The sequence below is a fragment of the Dermacentor albipictus genome, chromosome 10, assembly GCF_038994185.2.
Source record: "Dermacentor albipictus isolate Rhodes 1998 colony chromosome 10, USDA_Dalb.pri_finalv2, whole genome shotgun sequence".
NCBI classification, from domain to species: Eukaryota; Metazoa; Arthropoda; class Arachnida; order Ixodida; family Ixodidae; genus Dermacentor; species Dermacentor albipictus.
Genome location: NC_091830.1, coordinates 26,095,727 through 26,116,813, shown reverse-complemented (window position 1 = coordinate 26,116,813; position 21,087 = coordinate 26,095,727). Strand labels below are relative to the sequence as shown.

Genomic DNA, 21,087 nt, shown 5'->3' with positions numbered 1-21,087 from the left:
TACACAAAGTGTGCTACTAGAGTGCTGTATGAGTTTCCACAGTCTTGCGGTAAGACATATGTCCGCCAAAACTGGGCGATGCGTAAACGAGGGGGCGCGGGTACATGAGCTGACACTGAAAGATAAAGACGGAGCACATTTGTCTAAGCATTGCAATTCACACCAGTGTGAGCCACGACTGACCCAGATACGAATTCTTGAAAGAAGCAGGGACACCACGGTACGTGAACTGTTAGAGGCGTTTCATATTAAAGAGCAAGGTTGGTCTTGTATTAGCGACGCATGAGTTTTACTTTCGCACGCAGAAAGAAGCTTTTTTGATAGCCGGATGTGATTAGTGTGTTTGGCAACTTAAGCAGTTTTTGTATGTCACACATTCGCCTGCGTGTATGCATTGCGTGTTATACAATATAGATTAATCAGTCGAAAGTTGGCGCTCCCCTTGTGCCTTTCAGTACTTTCTCGTTTCCGCCACAGCGCTCATATGTATGGTCTACTCAGCAATATGAACCGACTAGCCCAGCAACATGTACTTGCGTGACAAGATCACGACAAAATAAAGAGAAAACAAAGGATTGTGCATTTCTCCGTTTATCGGATGAATTACATATACATAATTATATGTCTATTTACAACCAACAAAACTCTATAGCAACATAATTTGTGCCACCAAAGCAGCATCGCTGGTCAACCACCTTCACAGGGTAGAATGGCTCCACAACGTTCCTTTTTAATACTTATTTCATGGTTCCACCGTTAGACATAGCGTAAAATGTTAATCAAGTTAACCATCAGACAATTTGTCTGAGAATTGCAAAGCGCTTGCTTTAGTAACAGCTCAAGCCTGGTGAGGAAGCAACGCGCGCTGCAGAATTAATGATACACAATTTAACCCGTGGCCATTTTAAATCATTGCGCAACGTCGCTCCAGTAACCGCGCATCTCTCGAAGCGGACTTAATCGCTCGCAAGGAATAATAATAATAATATTTGGGGTTTTACGTGCCAAAACCACTTTCTGATTATGAGGCACGCCGTAGTGGAGGACTCCGGAAGTTTTGACCACCTGGGGTTCTTTAACGTGCACCTAAATCTAAGCACACGGGTGTTTTCGCATTTCGCCCCCATCGAAATGCGGCCGCCGTGGCCGTGATTCGATCCCGCGACCTCGTGCTCAGCAGCCCAACACCATAGCCACTGAGCAACCACGGCGGGTCGCTCGCAAGGAAGAGTTCCAGGACCACTCACAAGTTCGGAAGGGTTACGCCAGTTGTCCTTCGCGCGTTGATACAAGCCGCAGGTTACCGAGCGAGTGATTCGAGAGCCATCACTTGCAGACAACTATTCACAGCGGCACACAAACAATCAGTGCCGGAAACGTTTCGAGCTTTGGCCTCAGGGCCGTGCATGCGTTCGTGGCACTGCACTCTCCTGACCGTCCGTAGTCGCCTTCGCTCAGAACATAACCTCGAACCGGACGCGAATTTCGTCCGCGCTGACATAGCCCTCGTTTTCGAGATCACGCGCGTGGCAAAAGTTGCCCAGCGAGTAGACCTGTCCCGCGGTGGTCACCTCTGCGTCAGGCCTGGCGAGCTTCGAGGCGAACACTTCCAGATCGGGCGTCAGCGTCAAGGAACGCGCCCGAGGTTTTTCCCGTGGATGGATAAAAGTGATCCTGCAACTCCTGCGAAACGGCCACTCTAGATGAGCGTCGTTGGTTCCTTTCTTGAGTTCTAGACCCGCGTGAACTTTCAACCCCTTGTCCTCGCCGTCTCTGCTGACCAGGAGTGCCGGGAACAGGTGGTAGCCCAGAAAGTACCGCGGTTCGCTGTAGCTCCAGGCCTTACCCTGCGCCGTCGCCATGCCCTTAAAAGCGGTCCATCCGCGCACCACCCACTCCTGGAAGTTGGGAACGCTCGACGCGAATTGCAACGTCTTCGTGGCAACCTTCAATAAACTCGCAGACTCCATGGCCACGTGCTCTTGAAGCCGGTCATGGTACTCAACGTTCTCTTTTGCAATTAAATCCAACTGCTGCCCCAGGTCCAGCGACATTTTGGCCATGTCCTCTTTGATGCGGTAGTAGGTGCCGTTGTGCCAATTGTTGGCTTCGGACCCGTGGTCCTTCATGGCACTCAGAGTTTCCAGCTTCACGCCTTCGAAGCACTGCGTGAGCACCGCTTGGCAGTGCTTGCGCTCGTGAGTCACGTGTTCCTGAACGGAGCGGATCTCGTCTCGCAGTGAGGCGTTCTCGTTGAGCAGCCTTCGGAGCGTCCGCAACAGCTCAGGCATGGCGGAAGTGACGTCATCACAGTTGCCATTAAGCCATGCACCACGGGCTTCTTCGAAGCTGTCGTCGTGTGGCTCGTCCTCTGGCGCGGTTTCCAGAGTCTGCCGGAGTATGTTGGAACTGCAGCCGTCCCTCAAGTGTTCCACGACGTCCTTCTGCAGTACTTTCTTCTGGCACCGCATGCAGGTTACGTTGTAGTACTGGCAGGCGCCGTAGCAGTGCTCGGCCATGTCCCATGCCTCGGTCACCACGGGGCAGCCGTTTTTGGCGTTCCAGCACCAGGCCTGCAGGAACGAAATTGACGGTGGGCATGTATACCGGAATACGCGTTTGCTTATCCGCACAATAAAGGAGTACTTACACTGAACATCTGACTAAATTTATTGCCCCCTTCCGCTGTTCATCAAACAAAGCTCTACGGGCATTACATAAAACTCCGGAAAGTCATGCAGCAGCCTAACTGATTTTTTGAAATACTTGCTTTTAAGAATTAGAGTTCTTCTCGGTGCCCAGAGATGGATACTTCATGATACGTCAATATGGTTGTCGTCATTCTCGCGGTTGCTGCATCAGCCACACGCGAGAGTAGGCAGAAGAAAGGCGCTCCGCACGCATTTACTTTCTGTCTTCAACGTCGTCGTACTTAGCCTCAATGCTAACTGATGTCAGAAAAATCTTGCTGTGTGTCGTGGCGTCGCACTTAAATGACGAAGTCAGGTCCGGCACCTCGACACTACATTAGAGCGAAATGAAAGGTTCTTAAAATCGCTTCGCAAACTTTGAAAAGAACAGTGTCCCATTCTTTTGCGACAACTCACCAATATAGGACCATACTTACGCGGGTGCAGAGATAAGTGTTAGATGGCGAGCTGAGGACCGTTCAACGATGGCAGAAAGAAAAAAATGATAGTCGGGCCAGTAAGAAAGACGAAGTGTACTGCGAAATGGAGATCGAGCACGGCTGGCTGATAAGAGGAAGTCCGATTGGCCAGATAAGGTAGCGGAATGCACGTATTAGATTAACGAGTTGGGAGCTGCGGGAACGGAAACGAAGTCGATGAGTGCAGAGCATTTCATGAACTGACGAGAGGAAATGAGTCGGCATAAGATTTTATTTGGCTGATGCTGCAGGACAAAGCCAACTGGAGATCGCAGAAAGCCCCACTGGGATCGCCGCGTAAGAAAATCTTAATTATCATGTATCCTTAAACATTTCTCATAGAGGCTGCGACAACGAACCTGTGATTATTATCGGTGCCCAGCTCCGCACCGTTTTATTCTTCGGTAACATCTGTGGTGCACTTGTTCAAAGCTATCTGTGTGGTTGTTGCACTTGTGTTTATTTGTTCGAGCGTTCGGTGATGCAAGTGACGCCCATGCACATTGTCTTTACTATGAGTAGAGTAGGACACTATGAGGGTGAATACTATGAAACGGAGTGCGGAGTTGTGACAGAGTATATCATACATGACCCTCAATAGAGAACTTTGTACTTGTATACCTGTATGTATGCTATATGTTTATACTTGTATGCGCTTGTTGGTCCGCATGAATAATTCTGCAGGCGCCACCCCGTTCCTGTCGCCATCGACTATGCTATGCGGAACGAAGCCGTTCTCGTCCGATCACAAGAAAGCTACTCGGGGCCGGAATAATGCAGCGATTCTCTTCCGAAGCCTTTCCTTCTCACGTTTCGCCGGCGAGCTGAGCTGCGGTTCGCCAACGTTTTCACCGTATCAGGCGGCCGTGAATGGCGGATGATGAGAATGGTACAGAATCGAGCAGAAGAAGTATCATAGCATGGTACCGGTTCAGCAGTAGCATCTATCACAACTGGGTTTGCAAATTATTAATTTAAAATACGGTACCTAATTTTTCTACAACTTCTCAGTGTTATGAAACACGACGTGCTGAGAGTTCCAGGATAATTTTGATCACCTAGAGGTTAATTGACGAGCACCCATAGCACAGGGTGCGAGCATTTCACCCCCCCCCCCCCTCCCTTGCTCCCGTGGGAATGCGGCCACTACGGTCTAGAGTCCAAACCGCCATCTCGTGCTCGGCAGCAGTACACCATAAGCACTGAGCTAATGCGGAGGGTTCAAGCTGGAAATACCGAACGCTGTTATTTGCACGTCCGCCGCGGTGAATTGTCGGAATAACATTTAACGGGGAGGGGGGAGGAGAAGGGGCTTATCAGGCACCACTGCGAGCTCTCTACGCGATAGCGTGCTTCTACCCGAGACTTTTGCACACACATCTCCCCTTTTCAGGAATAGACACCGACCTTATCTTGTTTTGAGCCACAGCGGCTTTGACCGATGGGCGCACTTGAAGTGCAGGAAAAGTGGCGGAGCCGCACAACGCCCCCGCGCGCTGTCCCGCAAATATTCATAAAGACGCTGAGCAAGCAGTCAGGTGCATGCGTGTGGTGCCGTAGCCCTTGCGCTGCGATTCCCAATGAAAATTGCGGCGGACTCTCTTTGGCCTGAATTTAGTCTGTATAGAAGCGTGATAGACGGGGCATAGACAGATGCCAGATGGATAGACGTGGCCAAGCTTTCAGAACTCACACGAACGGTTTCCTGCATATGTGTAATTCTCCGGTTCGCATAACCTTTTGTTTTTCGTTTTCCTTATGTTTTGTTGCTTCTGGAGCTGATTTTTATGCACTTTTGTAATTTGATTTTTTTTTACACTTCCGCAACGAATATAAATCGCAGCATATCCGGTTAAACATCAATTGGAAGTAGGCGTTCGTACACGTCTGTTAAAGTCTGGTTTAATACTCCCCGTGATGGAGGGCGCCCTCGCAACAAAAATAACGAAAATCAACTAGCTCAATCAGCCACCCTTATATGTTACTGGCAAACATTCGTGTTGAAAAACGGCAAATAGCAAGGAAGCGAAGTCTTGACGTAGTATCTAACTCTCCTTTTTTTCTGCTCTCTGCCCTCTCGGTTTACAATCGTGCAGCCTTGTTATAAATTCCCAATAGGATCACCAGAGGGGAAACCAACTGTAGTTCTTGCGGACGGAATAGTAAATGAACTGCTCTGTAAACTTCCTCCTTTTAGTTTCAGTGTCCTTGTGCCTTATCATGTTCAGCCTAGCTTGCTTTCTAAAATGTGTCACATTTAAATAATTGCATGACTTGGACGCTAGTTGATACCATTCAATTGTGTTGACAACATTGCAGAGAAAATGAATGGTTCAGAACATAAGCTCGAGCAGTCTACAATTCTGGAGGACACAGGTCGGCAAAATTCCTAATGAGTTGACTCCCTCATTAGGAATTTCACGGACTTCATGGTCACGGAGCAGAAGAGAGAAGGGAACCTGTTATAGCCAAGTCGTTTTTTAGTCAGAATTTTTAAGAACCAAGATTCTTTTTTTTTACTTTTTTCCAGCCACCACGCAATTCTACGTTCTTGTGTACGGAAACCAAGTAAATCCACATGTTTCCAACTGTCGAATTTGATACTATCACCGGCACGGCAGAGGGAAACCTGGCACGGCTGTCATTCCACCACAACAGTAACCATGCGTAGTCCACAAATTTTACTAGAATATGGCAGGAAGTATACAGAGAAAGCGAAATTGCATTTGTATGCTCCCGTTGGGGTGAATGTTGTCCTAAACAATGATGTCCTGAACAAAAAGAAATGTGGCTGAGACACACACACTTTGTGACTTCCCAAGTGTGCAGCATACACACTACGACGATCCAGATTCGCTTTTTTTTTCTTAATAAAACAGGCACGTAACAGTGTCAAACTTTAGACTGAACAATATGGCAAACAAAATGCAAACGAGCAAGAACAGCACGGCGTTAAGAAAACATTTTTGTGTTTGATAGTTTCTACGACCAAAACGAAGGCTGCTGTGCAAGGCCTCCTTGTTTACACAGAAAAAATTCAACTCGTTATTTATGTTCGTTTACGTCTGAACGCGATTGACGGTCTACCTTTCGCTTGGACACTTCGGAAAGCGGGAGGACCCTCCACTCGATGTCGTCGGGGTTGATCCGCATGGAAGTGTGGAGCGGGCAGGCGCCGACGTCCATCTCGCGGCACCTGTCGTAGCACGTTCGGCAGACCACGTCCCGACACGGCAACAGCGCCGTCTGCTCCGGCACCACGGCACACAGGCTGCACACGCGAGAGGCCGAGAACGGCTCGAGGAAGACCATGGGACACCGGTCCAAGTCGCGGCCGAAGCCGTTCAGCGTGTACGTGTAGCGGCCGGCGCCGCACCCAGACGTCGACGCCATGTTCCGCGATGATTTTTTCACGCTGCGCTCCACACACCGGCTCCGCAGTGCGGTTCGTACGCGAGCTGCCCACGGCTGTCCGGTCGTCTGCTTAAGCGCATCAGCCACGAACAGCTGCTTCAGCTAGGAGGCTGGCGTCGCTTGAAGTTCACTTTCAAGGAATAGCGATGTTCGCGCCCTCTATAGCAGGAAAATACTTGCATCTGCACGCGAAGGACGGCTTCTCGGACTGTGGCGCATTATAGTTCTTCATTCAATTCAGTGATGGCGCTACAATCTGCGCTGTGGTAAACCTACCTTATCAGAGGGTCCGCCTTTGAAGCGAGATGAGGTTTGCTGCGGAGAACATCGCCACTAGCGCTAATCAGGACGCCCGATAATACTGTGTTTGCTTCCTAGATAAAAGCAAGCGTCACGCGCACTGCGCGGCGGATGGGCAGATATGGCTACTAAGGAAAGCATCTGTCTGTTCCGGTCTTCTAGATAAAACAGAAATAACAACCTTTCGACGCCCTTCAGGCGTGATGAAAAGATGCAGTCTTCGTTAGGTTTGAACAAACATCTTGTATGAGGGAAAAATGGGGGTGTTCCTCTCCCCTATCTCCGGCAGCTATGAAGAGGTAACGGCAAAATAGACGTAGTTGATTACGGCGTAGCAGAGCAGCCGTTTTCGCAGGAACAGCGCATTTTGCCAAGGTGTACGAACGTACGCGCACAGACGCCCACGTACAGAATCAAAAACTATTCCTCATTTTATGGTATATAATAAAAAAAACTGCGAATTACAGTTAGAACGCATCAACTGTAATTGAATTAACGGGGTTTGACGTGCCAAAACCACGATTTGATTATGAGGCACGCCGTAGTGGGGCACTCCGGCAGTTTGGACCAACTAGGGGTTCTTTAACGTGCGCCTAAATCTAAGTACACGGGTGTTTTCGCATTGCGCCCCCATCGACATGCGGCCGCCGTGGTCGGGATTCGCTTCCGCGACCTCGTGCTTAGCAGCCCGACACCATGGCCACTAAGCAACTACGGCGGGTAACATAAACTGTAATTGACTAAACGCATCAGTTACACTCACCTGGAAATCGTCAACCGTTTACAATTATGCAACCAACCGATGCTTCAGACAAGCTAGCTTCCGACGCTTGTAAGGCTTCACGGTTTTGCAAAAAAATAAATAAAATTGAGTCGCATGATATGAGAGTTGCATCGTATTTGTACGAGCGCTGTCCGGATGTATTGCCAAGAGAAAGCGCAGAACACGTGCGCGCAAACTGTCTCACTGCGTTCTTTGCAGAGCACCATCTCAGGTGCTGTCGCTTGCGCGACAACTATGTGGCGTCTGAAGAGAGTGTGAAAATTTAAACGATACGAAATGCAGAGAGGTACATTCTGCAGAGAGGTACATTCCGTAGCATCGATCAAACAAGTGTACCGCATCATTCAAGTATTGCACATGATCCAGAAAGTGTATAAGAGCTACGCGTCGTATAGGCATTTAAAGCCTATACGTGTTGGGCTCAGTTGTGGACGTCGCGCCATTTTCTTCGTGGCGTGACCCATTGGCGGCGCTAACAAAATGGCGCTGATGATTTCGCACAATAACTACTGAAGGGAAGTCTGGCGCTAGTGTCTACGGGAGCTGCATCGGGGAAGTTCTGCCAGCATATCAGTTATAGGAAGTACATATATTGGAAGTACACAATGGGAAACACAATTATCATTCAATGGAAAGTGGATGAAAAAACAAGTGGCCGCAGGTAGGATATGAACCCGCGTCTTCGGATACGCGTAGGGAAAAAAAACTGGCCGCAGGTGGGATACGAACCCACGTCTTCGCATTACGCGTAATGCGAAGACGTGGGTTCGTATCCCACCTGCGGCCTGTTGGTTTTCATCCACTTTCATTTCCATGGATTTAAAATTTTTTAATCAATCAATAGAAGTAAGCTCCCCTAGGCTTGGTGTCTTTGTCGGCTTCTTATGACTAATATAAATCAAATCTACACCGATACATATCGACACCGATACGAATAACTTTGTTAAAATGATCCTGGGAAGCTCCCCCTATAGGGGAATGTACCTTCAATTTAGTTATACACATTTCGAACATTCGTATCACACAACAGGCTAACTCACCAAGACATTTACGATAAAACACGTTTCTGGAGCGAAACCTAGCGGGAACCGTAACGGAACCCGCTTATTGGACAGGCACGTCCAGTTCGTACCAGTGAGACATAACTTTCTGAAAAGGAACGCAACGGCACGATGAAACATGGACGCAGACACTTTTTGAGCGCAGTCCCTTTGGCATACAGCCTCAACGGGGAAGCTGACGAGTCCCCTCACCAGAGTTACATACGCCGATGCTCGTCATACGCGCGTTTGCAAAGCACTCGCGTGCAGAAGAGTGACTACCTGGCGAATACGGAGCATTGCTTACTGTGATCGTCCTCAGAAGCCAACATGCCCCAATTTAGTGAAATTTTCTAAGATGTGGCTTCTGTACCACAGAGTAGACCCATCCCACCATGACAAAGACACCCCACCACGAGGAGCACGGTAGTACTCGAAGAACAGCCGCGGGTCATAACTGTCCGTCTCCAGGTAGCGAGGCACGAGCAAGGCCGTTAGCACGTGGTGCAAGTCGCCGGGCTTGAGTTGCGACACACGCAGTGACTGTTTTGGGTCGAATAGCACTCCTTCTAGACGCGGGAATGATAGGCGCAGGCCGTGCCGCGCACAATACTGCAGGAACTCTTAACACATGGCATCGCCACCGAATCGCGCCGTTCGAAGCTTGTCGCTGTCCTTTACCCGTTTGAGAAAGGCTCACACGCCAAAAACAGCCCACCGCACAACTGTGGAGTATTCCCTACTCGCGAGGGAGCATACTGTCCTTGAGGAATGCCGCAATTTTCTCGGACAAGGCTATGTCTGGTCTGTGGACGGTACAGTGGACGCATCCACTCCAGGACAGGGACACCCGACCACGTGGAACGCCGTAGTTCTCTGTGAACAGTCGCAAGTCGTAGCTGTCCGTTTCTAGGTGTCGAAGAGCGGGCAGGGCCTTCATTACGTCGTGCAAGTCTTCCGGATGGACTTCCAGCTCCCGTAGCGACAGTTTCGTGTTCAAGGTCAGGCGTTCGAGAAGCGTAAATGGCTGGCGCCGACCGTAGTGGATGCAGTGTTGCAGGAACTCCAAACACATGCCGTCGTGGCCGAAGCGCGCGGTGCGCAGAGTGTCGCGGGTGGCGGACAAGAATGCTCTCGAAGCGACCTTCAAGATGCTCATACTCATATTGACGTGCCCGAGATTGGGGAAGGCGCCGCCGTCAACAGGATCGTCTTCCGCCGGTCCCACGCACCTTTCCAGACTCATGAGTTTGAGCTCGGGACACAGCCTCGAGATTGTGGAGAGTCGGAGACCGCCGCAACATTCGAGAGCCAGCTTTTCGAGAGCCGGCAGTCTTGCGAGCACAATCCGCAGTTGCGAATCCACGTCGTCATACGCTATGCCGGCACCGAGTTCCACCCTGAGGCTGCTGAGATTACGGAACGCCGATATCTTGGCAAGCGCGTCCAGAGAGTCCACGACCACCTGCAATGTAGGCGTTTGTCACTATATGTTTCGTGTTACACTGCGGCTATTCAGCACGATTCTATCCGTATATGACTGTTTGCATTAGGTAACTAATCGTCTAAGTAAGGATAAAATGGTAGGTCCCAAGTTTACAAAAAGGACAAAGATTGTTGCCATTGCCATTGGATTCTTCTTTAGCAGACTCGAAACGCTGCCTCAGCATTGATAGTGAAGAGCTTGAGGAAATCCTTCCTGGCCAGCTCAAATCATGTTAACCGGAAACTTAACCTACTGATCGATTGAAAAGTGAACGTTATGTTTCAAGTTCTCTACGGAGTCCTTACTCGTAATACTACCGGTATCGAAGGAAGCTTCTTATATACGTTTCACCATGCGATTAAGTGAACTGTCATTAACGCTGTTTGAATTGTACAGAGACGATATCTACTGGAACGAAATTGACACTGTGGCCACAAGGATAAACTTATGTGCCAGATTCAGTCATGAAATGACTGCCACGCAGACTTCCCCGAGCGCTGTTAACCTGACAGTGCGAATGTTAAATAGCACTTGTGCGAATTCACTTCCTAGCATACTTAAAAGATGTAGTTCGCAGAACGTCGTAGCGAAGACATAGCGCGAAGATGGCACAGCGGCTTGAATACATAGGACACCTCGTGCGCTTCTTTATTGTTAACATTATATACTGCCAAAGATACTCACTTACCTGCAAATTCTGGACGAACGGAAATATTCTTGCAGCAAGCGTAACGTCGACTCCTATCAACGGGCTCGTTGGATCCTTTGCCTGTCCAGCTGACATGTTGTCAAGCAAGCCGAGCCAGAGATGGGTTAAACTCCTTGCTCTTCGATGCTCCGACGAGGTGGCCAAGCCATACGGAACCATGTAGCATTTTGCGACCCACATGGAGTCGATGCGACGCAACTAAAGAGGGATAAGACCAGCACGATCATAATCGTCATCATCGTCATTACCTTTTTCAGTCCATCACTGAAGATTTTCGGACGTCCGTGAACGGGCGTCTTCTCAGCCCATGCTAAGCCCATGCTAATCTTTCTAATCCAATCGCTGCTGCTAATCAGCTACCGCTGTCGAATGTCTTCTGTTGCAATGTCACTCATCCTGTTACTGTAACAGAACATCAAGCACCTTCCTTACGTGCTGCGTAACCTACGTTCGAACTGCACCTCCTACGCTTAAATCGCGACAGGCTTTAGGTGATACCGCATATTGACCTACCTATAGTACGGATATATCACATGAATATTCAGCACGGCTAACATACAAACAAGAACAGAGGGCGCCGACAGAGGCTTTAATAGAGGAAAAATGTTAAATATGCGACACCAATTAGCACGCGCTTTCAAGTAAATAAAAAGCAAAAATGAAATGGTAACAAAGAACAGAAACGGCGCAATATTCAACTACATGTAGCGTCTGCAGCTGTTCTTTGCGCAACTTAATTTTCGATTTTCTCGTTGTTGTTTTTTCAGCTTTGTTGTCATTACGTCCACGCAAATATATAGCACTGATAACAAGTTTTCCACGATACCAGGCCTGATACCAGGCCTTACCATATGCCTGCGCTATGAGAAGCGTCGAGCAGTGTTACAGATGCCGCACATCGATGGTGCATGCACTAGACGAGATCGACGGGAAACCACCGACCATTCTCAGCGCCCTGCCAAAGCGTTAGATAGATTAAGCTTGACGATTCCTATCCGTTCAACTAAGGCCAGTGTGTGCACCATGATGTGACATGTGCAAATCTACTCGGCGGGAACGCTATCGCACGTTCGCGAAACGCTCGTGCCAGCAGCTGACCGAGTGCAGGGTGAAGGTGGGTCCACATGGCTTCGTCGCTTCCACAGCCAAATGTACGTCGCAACTCTCGAAGTCTTCTAAGCCTACACGCGCCGTCCGCGTAGCGCTGCCGACAATGGAGAGTTATCGCTAGGACCAGCGGGCCCAGCGGGTGAGCGAAGACGGCAGGGGAGCACAGCACGAAAGGAAGAGCTTTGAATGAATGTGCGGTACTTAGTGGCGCAGTCGCCAGTTATGGTCAAAGAGCGCCGAGCCAGAGGAAGAGCTTTATTAAGCTCAGCGATCCCTGGCACCGTCGACGCGGAGGCCTTGCTGCGCTACCAGTTGAGCAGGGCTGGAGTTACTGTGACAAGATCAGTACGCTCGCTTCGGGGTCTCGAGCGCAGTCATCCACTCGAAATCGTCGCCAAACGGCCTCGTTACTGCAACCTCTCGCAGGATGCATGAGGTCTTCTTCAGTGGGCAAACAGCCCCGAGGCTATTCCGTCTGCAGGCAAGCTAGCGCCGCGTTTGAAGACGACGCCGACGACATGCCGCTGTTCTTGTGCGGGCGGGCGCCACGTTTATTTCGCAAAAAAAAAAAAAAAACGTTGGTCCGCTGAACGCGCTCCGCAAGGGAGAGGATATCAGCGAGCGAGCGGCCCGCTCCGTAAGGGCCGATTTACGCTGGAGCCGCCCATCGCCGCAAGCCGCACCGCACGCGTGCGGTTGCGCGAAAAATTGCACATGTCGAACACTTATGCACAAATTTCGGTTTACAATGTGTACGGTTTACACTGTGTACACAGTGTGAACGGAAATTTGTGCACAAGGGGTCGATATGTGCAATTCCTCGAGCGACCGCACGCGTGCGGTGCGGCGTGCGGCGATGGGCGGTTTGAGCGTAAATCGGCCCTAAGAACGCTGGCCGCCCCAGCGTACCACGCATGCGCATATGCGTCTCCGCTCCCCCTCTGGGCCCGCTGGCCCGTAAACCCGCTGAGCTATAAATCTAATACGACATGCACGACCGCGTGAACGCTCCTGAAGTGACCATGTAATTGATATCGCAAGAAAAGCTGTTAGTGTTTTGTCAGCCCCAGTGGGCCCGAGCATCTTTCATGGTATTCTTGTGCTGGCCACGCTATATTTTCAATATCAACAACGCCCATGCGCAGATTATTGCGAATCCACACTGATCTATGTCCGCATCTTAACGTCAGGGCATTAAGAGACAGGATGAAAGGCAAACCTTTACCTGTAATTTCTCGTATACTTTGACGTTTAGCTTACTTTAAAGTTCCACCCTATGTGTATTTCCGAGCTCCTGGCCCCACACGTTCGAGAGGCGCAGATCGGAAACTCCGCAATAAATATAGACAGGCTGAGCCACGGGACTTGGGTATTGCCATAACTTTGATGTTTTCGAGGATACACTTAATGGCTGATTTTCGGGTTCCAGGTAACGCGATTTGAACAATAACCCTTCGTAAAACACCGATGTCTATGGTAATATGTGCGTATGCTTGAATGTGTATAATGTAACCGCTTCCCTACAAGAATTTGTAAAACAGCCGGAGCCAGGCCTATAACCTAGACATCACTCACGCGTCGCTCTAATTACTGGTCCACAACGAGCAATTGCCCCGCCGTCCTGTCTTACGCACAGAAGCATACTGCTGTTAAGCGCAGTACTGGGAAGTATTGAGACGTTGTTCGCCCATGACGACGTTACTTACGCCAGGGCACGTGCGTATGAGAGCCAGCGTAGTCTCGGGGCTCAAGGTGAGGCGACCACTGCACAGGCTTCCAACGTTTCCCATCAGCTGGGTCAGTTGGCATCGCTCGACCAGCGGTGCGGAGCGGTCCCTGCACGGCTCATCAAATTCTATTTCGTGTCTGCAGAGATCGTGCGGCAGGGCGAGCACCCTGACGTTCGGAAACATGCGAACGAGCGTGTACACCTTGTCCCTGTTGTGCAGGATGCATATCTGCTGCGCATTTCGGAGCAGCTCTCTGGCGGCGGCAGCGTAGCGCTCGGAGGAGTCGAAAGACGCGCAACCGCAAAACAGGGCCTTCGAGACCCTCGCCTCACGTAGCAACGAGCTCTTCACCGCGGAAACCAGATATTTCTGGTTCGAAACGAGTAGAAGACTGTCATCGTCGGCGAGCGACAGCCCTCCTGGAACCGTCACGTCCGATGGCCAAGCGGTTTCCAGTTTGAGGACGATGTGATCTTCGGCGAGCACCAGGACTTGAGGGTCTCCGAACTCTCTCAACAGCTCCATTGTACGGTACACGTGCCGTCTGTAATACCTGGAAGTAACGAGAAAAATTACCTGGTATGTTACGCGCAGCAGATATAAGCCCATTAAACCTCGCTGCAGCGGCCTATATATTGCGCCATATTATCTAGAAATAAACTAAGTGGCAAAATTGGCAAAGCAGGAAGGTCAGCTAGTTGATGAGGAGGTGAGGTGGAAAAGGTTGATGGATAAGCAGAAAGGCAGAAGTCGCGATTGCTATCTTGCACTGGGTCAGCGCTGTGCATAAAGAAAAATAGAAGAAAATGAAAGAACCGGAGTAATAAAGCCATCCTCCAAGAAAGCGCTGGAATATTACAATCATTTAAATAATTCGCTTGAACATAGGAAGCACAGCAGGACGTCCATCGCTTTCTGGCGAAACGACCATCAAGCCAGTATCCGATTGTGCGGTCCGGGATCGCCTGCTCCAAAAATTACCTGGAAACTGGAAGGGCTACCATGCTCGAGCGACCATCTCTGAGTTCTGTAGCTAGGTCAATGGTCGCTAAGTCGGCTAAGAATTCTTTCACTCTCGTATAATCCAGGTGGGAGGCGAAGTTTGAGAAGAAGATCCACACAATGTAGGCAGTCAGCTGGAATCTTGGTGTGTTGTACGTCAACCATGTGACATCGTGTACGAGAATGTTGAGAACCGGAACAAAATTACTGCACAAAGCATAAAATATGACTGTCAAAGTAAACGAATAGCTTTCGGTGACTGCAGAAATCAAATGAAGACGGTCACATAATTCCGAGGTACAATCTAACGCCTCTACAGCGACAACATATGGATAGCAAAGGATTAATTACCTCCCGGCCGTTTTCCTATCCTTTATGAGTTCAGTTGAAAGCCTGCATAACCAATTTCTTGGGGCTTCCAAAATCATTCGCTATAGTTGCGCAAGCTCTTGGGACAGTTGGTGCATGATGAACTTGCAAAAGCGGGAGGGGGGGAAGGGGGGTACCAGCGAAGCACAAAGGACGCGCACACAAGGCAAAGGCGTGAGACCCGTACCGACGCTGGACTATCAACAGCATTTTATTGGAATTCAGACTGTCTCACATAACCTCGACGCATGTGGAACTTGTACTCCTCCCAAGACCCGTGCATCAGTGTCAGTTTGTCAGTTGGGAAGAGTAGAACTTGCGCATGCGTCGGCTGTTTTCGGGCGGCAATGTACTTTTCGAGGTGTTACCAATGCACATGTCTTGGAATGAGTTGAAAATGTTGGGAGGAGTTGAGCGTTGAGCTACCAACCATTTTGACAGTACTGACACAATGAGGAACGGCAGCAGCAAGGAGCACGCGTGCTTGTCCCCAGGATGAAGAAATTACGCGAAAGGACGGTGACATGCAGGCCACCCTGCACAAGTGAACGTTCCACGCTGGAGCTCCCTTGGACATTGCACAGTTGCGCGCCTCCGGAAGCATGTCCGAAACCCAGCAGGTCACTTGAGCTCCGCATTCGGTGAGCGAGAAGAGCCGCGCACCAAGGCACCAGCATTCACGCATCAAGTGCTTGCCCTCGCAGCATCGGCCTAGAGCATGTGGCTCCCTCTTTTGTAGGCTACCGCCATTTCAACTCCCCGCCGGGGCGTTGCGGTGCACTCAGTGTTCAAGGACGTCACGAAATGAGATAGGGAGGAAATGGAGTGTCTCACTACGCGGTTTGATGGCTACTGTCCACGTGCACAAATACCCAGGTAAATTCACGGAAGGAGGCCGCCGCCAGTAAAGCACGGTACGCTTAAAGGGATACGGACACAAAATCTGAACATTTTACGATAATACAGAAAATGAGTCCTCAGTGTGCGAGTACACCGAAAACAAGTAGTCACTTCGCTCATTTTTCAGCTGATGGCTTTATTTTTGGCGTTTTTGTGAGCGCGCGCAACGCCGCCCGGCCCAAGCGAGTTGGAAGGCGTGACGTCACGACACCCCCGTCGGATAGCCAGCCGGCCGGCCGCGGTCATTCGAGGCGCTCCACCGCCGCCATCGCGAGCATGGATTCGGGTTCTGGTGCTTCTACCAGCGATGAGTACACGTCTGTAGACGAGGACCGTTCCAACGTAGCAAGAAATATAACCGCTTACGGTTACGAGCCTTCCGCATCAAGCGGCGAAGAAGAGCAGGCGGCTTTGAACACAGGCAGGCAGGTCAGGCAGTCCGGGCCAGCAACATGGCAATTTATTTTTCTAGTAAACTTGAAGTGCAGCGGCAGCTGTTCGTAACGTTATGTTACGTAGGATTCAAAATGCCTAGTTTCGTGACCCGCGTTGAGGCAGAAAGGCAGCTATTACGGCTGAATCGTAGGTAGCGTAGCTCGTCGCTTTGTGCTTACCTACGCTGTCGGCTTTCGATCGCTGCACACTTCGTTTTTTACGCGACGAGGCACGGCATGTGTAGAATTTTCCAGCCCTCTCATAGCCCTGTGTTTACGGCTACTGTCACATTCACGCCATTAGAAGCCATTTACTGGTTGAACTCGTTGAGATGGGCGGCTGCGCTAGAGACCCGTCGACCAGATCGCTTAGCTGCTGCTTAGCTTAGCTGCATCGATTCTGTGGCCATAGAGAAAGGAAAGTCTTTGGCTGTGACATTTACTAGGGAAATGCTGCGCGAACAACCAAGTCATGAAACCCGACGCAAGATCATGCAGGGACCTGTGAAAATCCGTAATTTATTGCTTGAGGTTGAAAAACAACGTGTGGAAAGGCAATGTAGATAAATGTGCTGCGCATTTTAGATTACTACACATGTATGCTGTTGTCTGGCGTTCATTCACTGGCTTTGTTTTGTATATTCGATCAAATAAAAGAGTGCTCGTATGCTGTCTTTCAATATTAGACGCAGCGAAAGTGTACGCAACATGACTATTTTGTTTTGTGACAAAAACATACATCCGCATCGTAAACAATTTCTGTCAAAAGCCGAGAATATCTGTTCTTGCACAGCCAATGAAAGGGCAATTTCCCTTCTTTCAGCAGGTGCTCCTGCGGTCCGCTGCGGCTACATGCATACAGAAAGAGAGAGGGTCTGTTGCCAGAAGAACAAAAGGTGGCGAGCGCAGCTCACAGTTACGAATGCATCACTAAGCACCCGCTCTTTGAATTGTATTGCCTCAACAGGAGCCCTTTGAGCGGCATGCCAATGCTTTTGAGCACAGCCGGGCTGGCCGCATAATCATCGTCGACGAAGTGGTCCGCGCAAATGAAGCCATTTTTTAGAAGTCTCCATGCTGGACACGTATGCAAACTTTACGCACCTTCTCGTCTCTGGGAAACGTGCGCGAAGGCGTGTCACGACCGATAATGCTGTTGTAACAGCCGTGGGCGCAGTAATGTCTGGGCATTTTCTTCCGCCGCGACGAATGCGTCAGTACCGATCGACGACTGTGCGAACAAGCGTGTAAGACGCACCACCTGCACGGAGCGCTGACTGGGATAATGTTTCAGACGGACCACGTGCGAACATAGCCGACGGTGATAAACAAACGCTGCAAGGGACCGACACTCCGGAAAGACTGCGCCCGCTGTGGCTGACCTTGGCCTCGCGCGCGGGCGCGCGGGGGTGTCATGACGTCAAATTTCAGCTTCTCCCGGCGGCCGCTTGGAGGAAAGGCGCAACAGAAAATCACAAAAGAAAGGTGTTTCTCATTCTTTTTTTTTAGCAGCTTGTTGTATTCGTCATTTTTAACAGTTCAACTTTCGCTCTGACGCAAAAAACCACCCACCAATTTTTGTGTCCGTATCCCTTTAATGCGCAAGATATGAGTGCGCCTCCTACCTGCACCAAGGTGTCTTTTCGTCCACTTTCATTTTCCTTACTGTTACTTCTGCATTTGAATCAAAATAGCGGTTAATCCTTCCTGTGCCTTTCAAGGCTTCTCAGTGCTGCCCTATCGTCACTCTTCGAGGACTTCGTAATCCCAGACAGCCTTCAGGTCGAGGGTTAGAGGCGAACTAACGGCAACGCTCCATTACTATCTTTCTTGATAGCAATGAACGAATGAACAACGTTGACACGAACGTTGTTCGCACACATTGCCCTTACTGCTGGGCAACTGCATGCGCACCCCAACATGGCGGATACATCGGTTGGAGTATGACAGACACTGAACGTCAAGCTAAATCTATTCAATCTCTAATTTGGGTGCTGGCAAGCACTCACGGTATTGCGTCCGTACAATGTACTAGAATATAAGGCTATTCAGTACACTGTAAGCACAGTCTTATTTCGCTCACTACCGACATCCAACGCCGGTCACGCCTCTGCCAGCGTACCTCATCGCGCCAGCTTTGTCGTACGCCTGTTTGAGGCCAAGGCGCTCTTATTGCAGCACAAAAGAAGTGGCATCGCTTGCTGCGTCGCGTCCTGTCGCCTCCGCGTGTTGTTAGAAGAGCGCGTGAGAAGCTAAAGTGCGACGCCAAACATTCCTATTGCTTTACGATGCTTCATCATCGGGCTACGCTGCCATATATATTTAGAAGCATGCGAGAAAGTAGTCGACGACGTTTGCAATGTCATACCGATGAATTAAGCAATCAACCAATCAGTCAGTCACTCGATAAACTAATGCACCGACGCGAACCGCAAGAGTGCCAGTCGAGCCACGGCACGCGCTTAGCTCATCATACGAGCGGACACTTTTGTGATTGACGAAACAAAACAAGCAGCGACTTACCGTTCCTGTACGGTGTCTAGCACGAGCTGCGACGCATCACAGCGGACGACTACATGCTACTGGATGTGCAGTTTTGAACACTGATAGCCATCGCGAACAAACAAGCCAACGTCTGTTTAACTAGACGGGTGAATTACGTTGACATCGACGATGCACAGGCACCACGGAAAGCCACCACGCTCTGAATCAGTATCCACTCCGAACTCTCAAATGCGTACAAGCCCCGAAGCCAGACGAATCCACCGGGAGCAAGCGAAGCTAAATAAGAAACTACAGAAGCAAGTGGGTGCAGCAGATTCGAAAAGTTCGGCACTTGCGTATTAGCGTTGAACTTGCCTCAATCCGACACAGGCAGTGCAACATCGCTTTTTGATTCTAGCTTAATTGTGCGCGGATAGGAGAAAAACCTACATGGCCCTAATGACGCACGCAGGGTATTTAATTCATCCGCTGCCGCACGTTGCCAGGGTTACCAGATAACCACTGCCTTCAATTGCGCTTCGCATGGGTGCGTTTTTTGTAACGGTCTTATCGTTCAATTCTTTTGTATTATCATGGGTCATTGCCGGTGGTTTATCCCTGCGATAACATCAGCTTAGCAACGGCACACCATCAGCGTTGTAGGCAATCATTACAGAAAAAGAAGAGCTATTTTGCATGGTTGAGGCATTTACGCCGCTAGGGATCAGCAAGATATAACTGCTATCACTCTTGTGATTGAAACGCTGGCGAAAACGCTACTTCACGGGTATAGTGTGCAGGTATGTAAGCACGTCCGGTGCATTTATCATTATATGTCGACACGTGTCGCAGCTATCTGGGCCACAGTTCAAAGTTGCCTTCTTTCCTTTCAAAATAACCATGTCGCCCAACCGACGCTATAAATAATTTGCAATCATTGCATGATGGCCTTGTCTCCTCGACATTCATCTTCGGTTTTCAGTTCTTCAATGTGACTCTTGGGATAGGGAATAGAAAAACCGATCTAGTCTAAAACCATTTGGACGACACAGATTGTTGTCACCAATTTGCAATCCTGCCCTCTACGAAACACCGCCGTTCGATGACGTTTACAGTGCTCAGCGATAGCGAGCGATACTCAGAGTGCATCGGAATGGCGCTATTCGCGCCGCCAATGAGTGATGGATGATCCCTGGGGGTAGGGGGGTGGGGGGGGGGGGTCGAACGCAGTCACAATGCCTCACAAAGGCTGTCGTTTCGCCGCATACCACAATGCACCAGATCGATGACCCCCAGACCCCACCTGTGGCGCAAAAAAGCACCCTCAGTCATGCGCTCTGAGTATCGCGTTTGAATCGCTGAACACCGTAGATTAGTAGAAAATCGGACTAGTAGTAACGAGAGTCTAATTAAAGCTTAAAAGAACAAGCTACGTAAAAGAACAAGAACGTAATTGATGCGTTTTCCGTCCATCAGAAAACCTTCCTGCGCTCAGAGCGGCCACAACATATTTCACTTCTTAAGCTGATTTGAGAATTGCGAGAAACATTACAAGAGAAATACAAATGATTTGAGAACACGCAGTGCAAATTTATTTCTGGATCTATCACACAAAAAGAGGACAACAGCTTTTGGAAACAATATCAAGAAAGATTAGAAAACACGAATGAACGGCGGCACGAAAATGAGCGCGCTTCCCGCACCTCCAGTCCAGGAGGCAACGAACTCTATGTGTAACATTTGCACATATAAAACACAAAGCGATATGCACTCTACACTGTTTATCGGTGACAGAGAAAGCACCAAACTACAGTTTGCGATAGCAATCACTGTGCCATAATATCGGTGAACGACCGAGGGAACCATAAAGTGCACACATAACAAAGATTCTCACGCTAGAATGATCAAGAAAGTTTAAGTTGCATTGCTTTGCACGAAAAAGAACAAGAGCACAACCACCTGATGGAACACAACAAGCAGTCTTCCAGATGCAGGGTGTACGTTAACATTACATTATAAATTGTGCTGGTATGCACCATACCTTGCAGCGCATGAAATGCTGCTGTCAAAGTGTGAACTCACAGGAAATGGCGCCACTCCTGCGGTCGCCTTCACATGTTTGGGACCGACCGCGCGCCAGAGCATGACAATGCACT

At 49.6% G+C, this 21,087-nt stretch overlaps 2 protein-coding genes across 4 annotated transcripts; both read right to left on the bottom strand.

Annotated features, from left to right (window-relative positions):
- Positions 1-1,260: 1,260 nt before the first annotated feature.
- LOC139051025 (TNF receptor-associated factor 3-like) lies at positions 1,261-6,844 on the bottom strand. The gene is made up of 2 exons (XM_070528032.1): positions 6,257-6,844; positions 1,261-2,573 (listed from the first exon to the last, which is right to left on the bottom strand). Exons 1-2 carry the CDS (start codon positions 6,560-6,562, stop codon positions 1,455-1,457), a joined length of 1,425 nt encoding a protein of 474 aa, XP_070384133.1. The 5' UTR covers positions 6,563-6,844; the 3' UTR covers positions 1,261-1,454.
- A 1,615-nt stretch (positions 6,845-8,459) lies between these two features.
- Positions 8,460-19,392, bottom strand: LOC139050414 (uncharacterized). 3 transcript variants are annotated; one of them, XM_070526760.1, is made up of 4 exons: positions 18,971-19,392; positions 13,719-14,295; positions 10,882-11,100; positions 8,460-10,172 (listed from the first exon to the last, which is right to left on the bottom strand). In XM_070526760.1, exons 2-4 carry the CDS (start codon positions 14,265-14,267, stop codon positions 9,447-9,449), a joined length of 1,494 nt encoding a protein of 497 aa, XP_070382861.1. In that variant the 5' UTR covers positions 14,268-14,295; positions 18,971-19,392; the 3' UTR covers positions 8,460-9,446. The 3 variants fall into 3 exon arrangements, with proteins under 3 accessions (XP_070382861.1, XP_070382862.1, XP_070382860.1); XM_070526761.1 differs by lacking the exon at positions 18,971-19,392 and adding an exon at positions 17,552-17,778; XM_070526759.1 differs by lacking the exon at positions 18,971-19,392 and adding an exon at positions 14,724-14,931.
- Between the last annotated feature and the right edge of the window lie 1,695 nt (positions 19,393-21,087).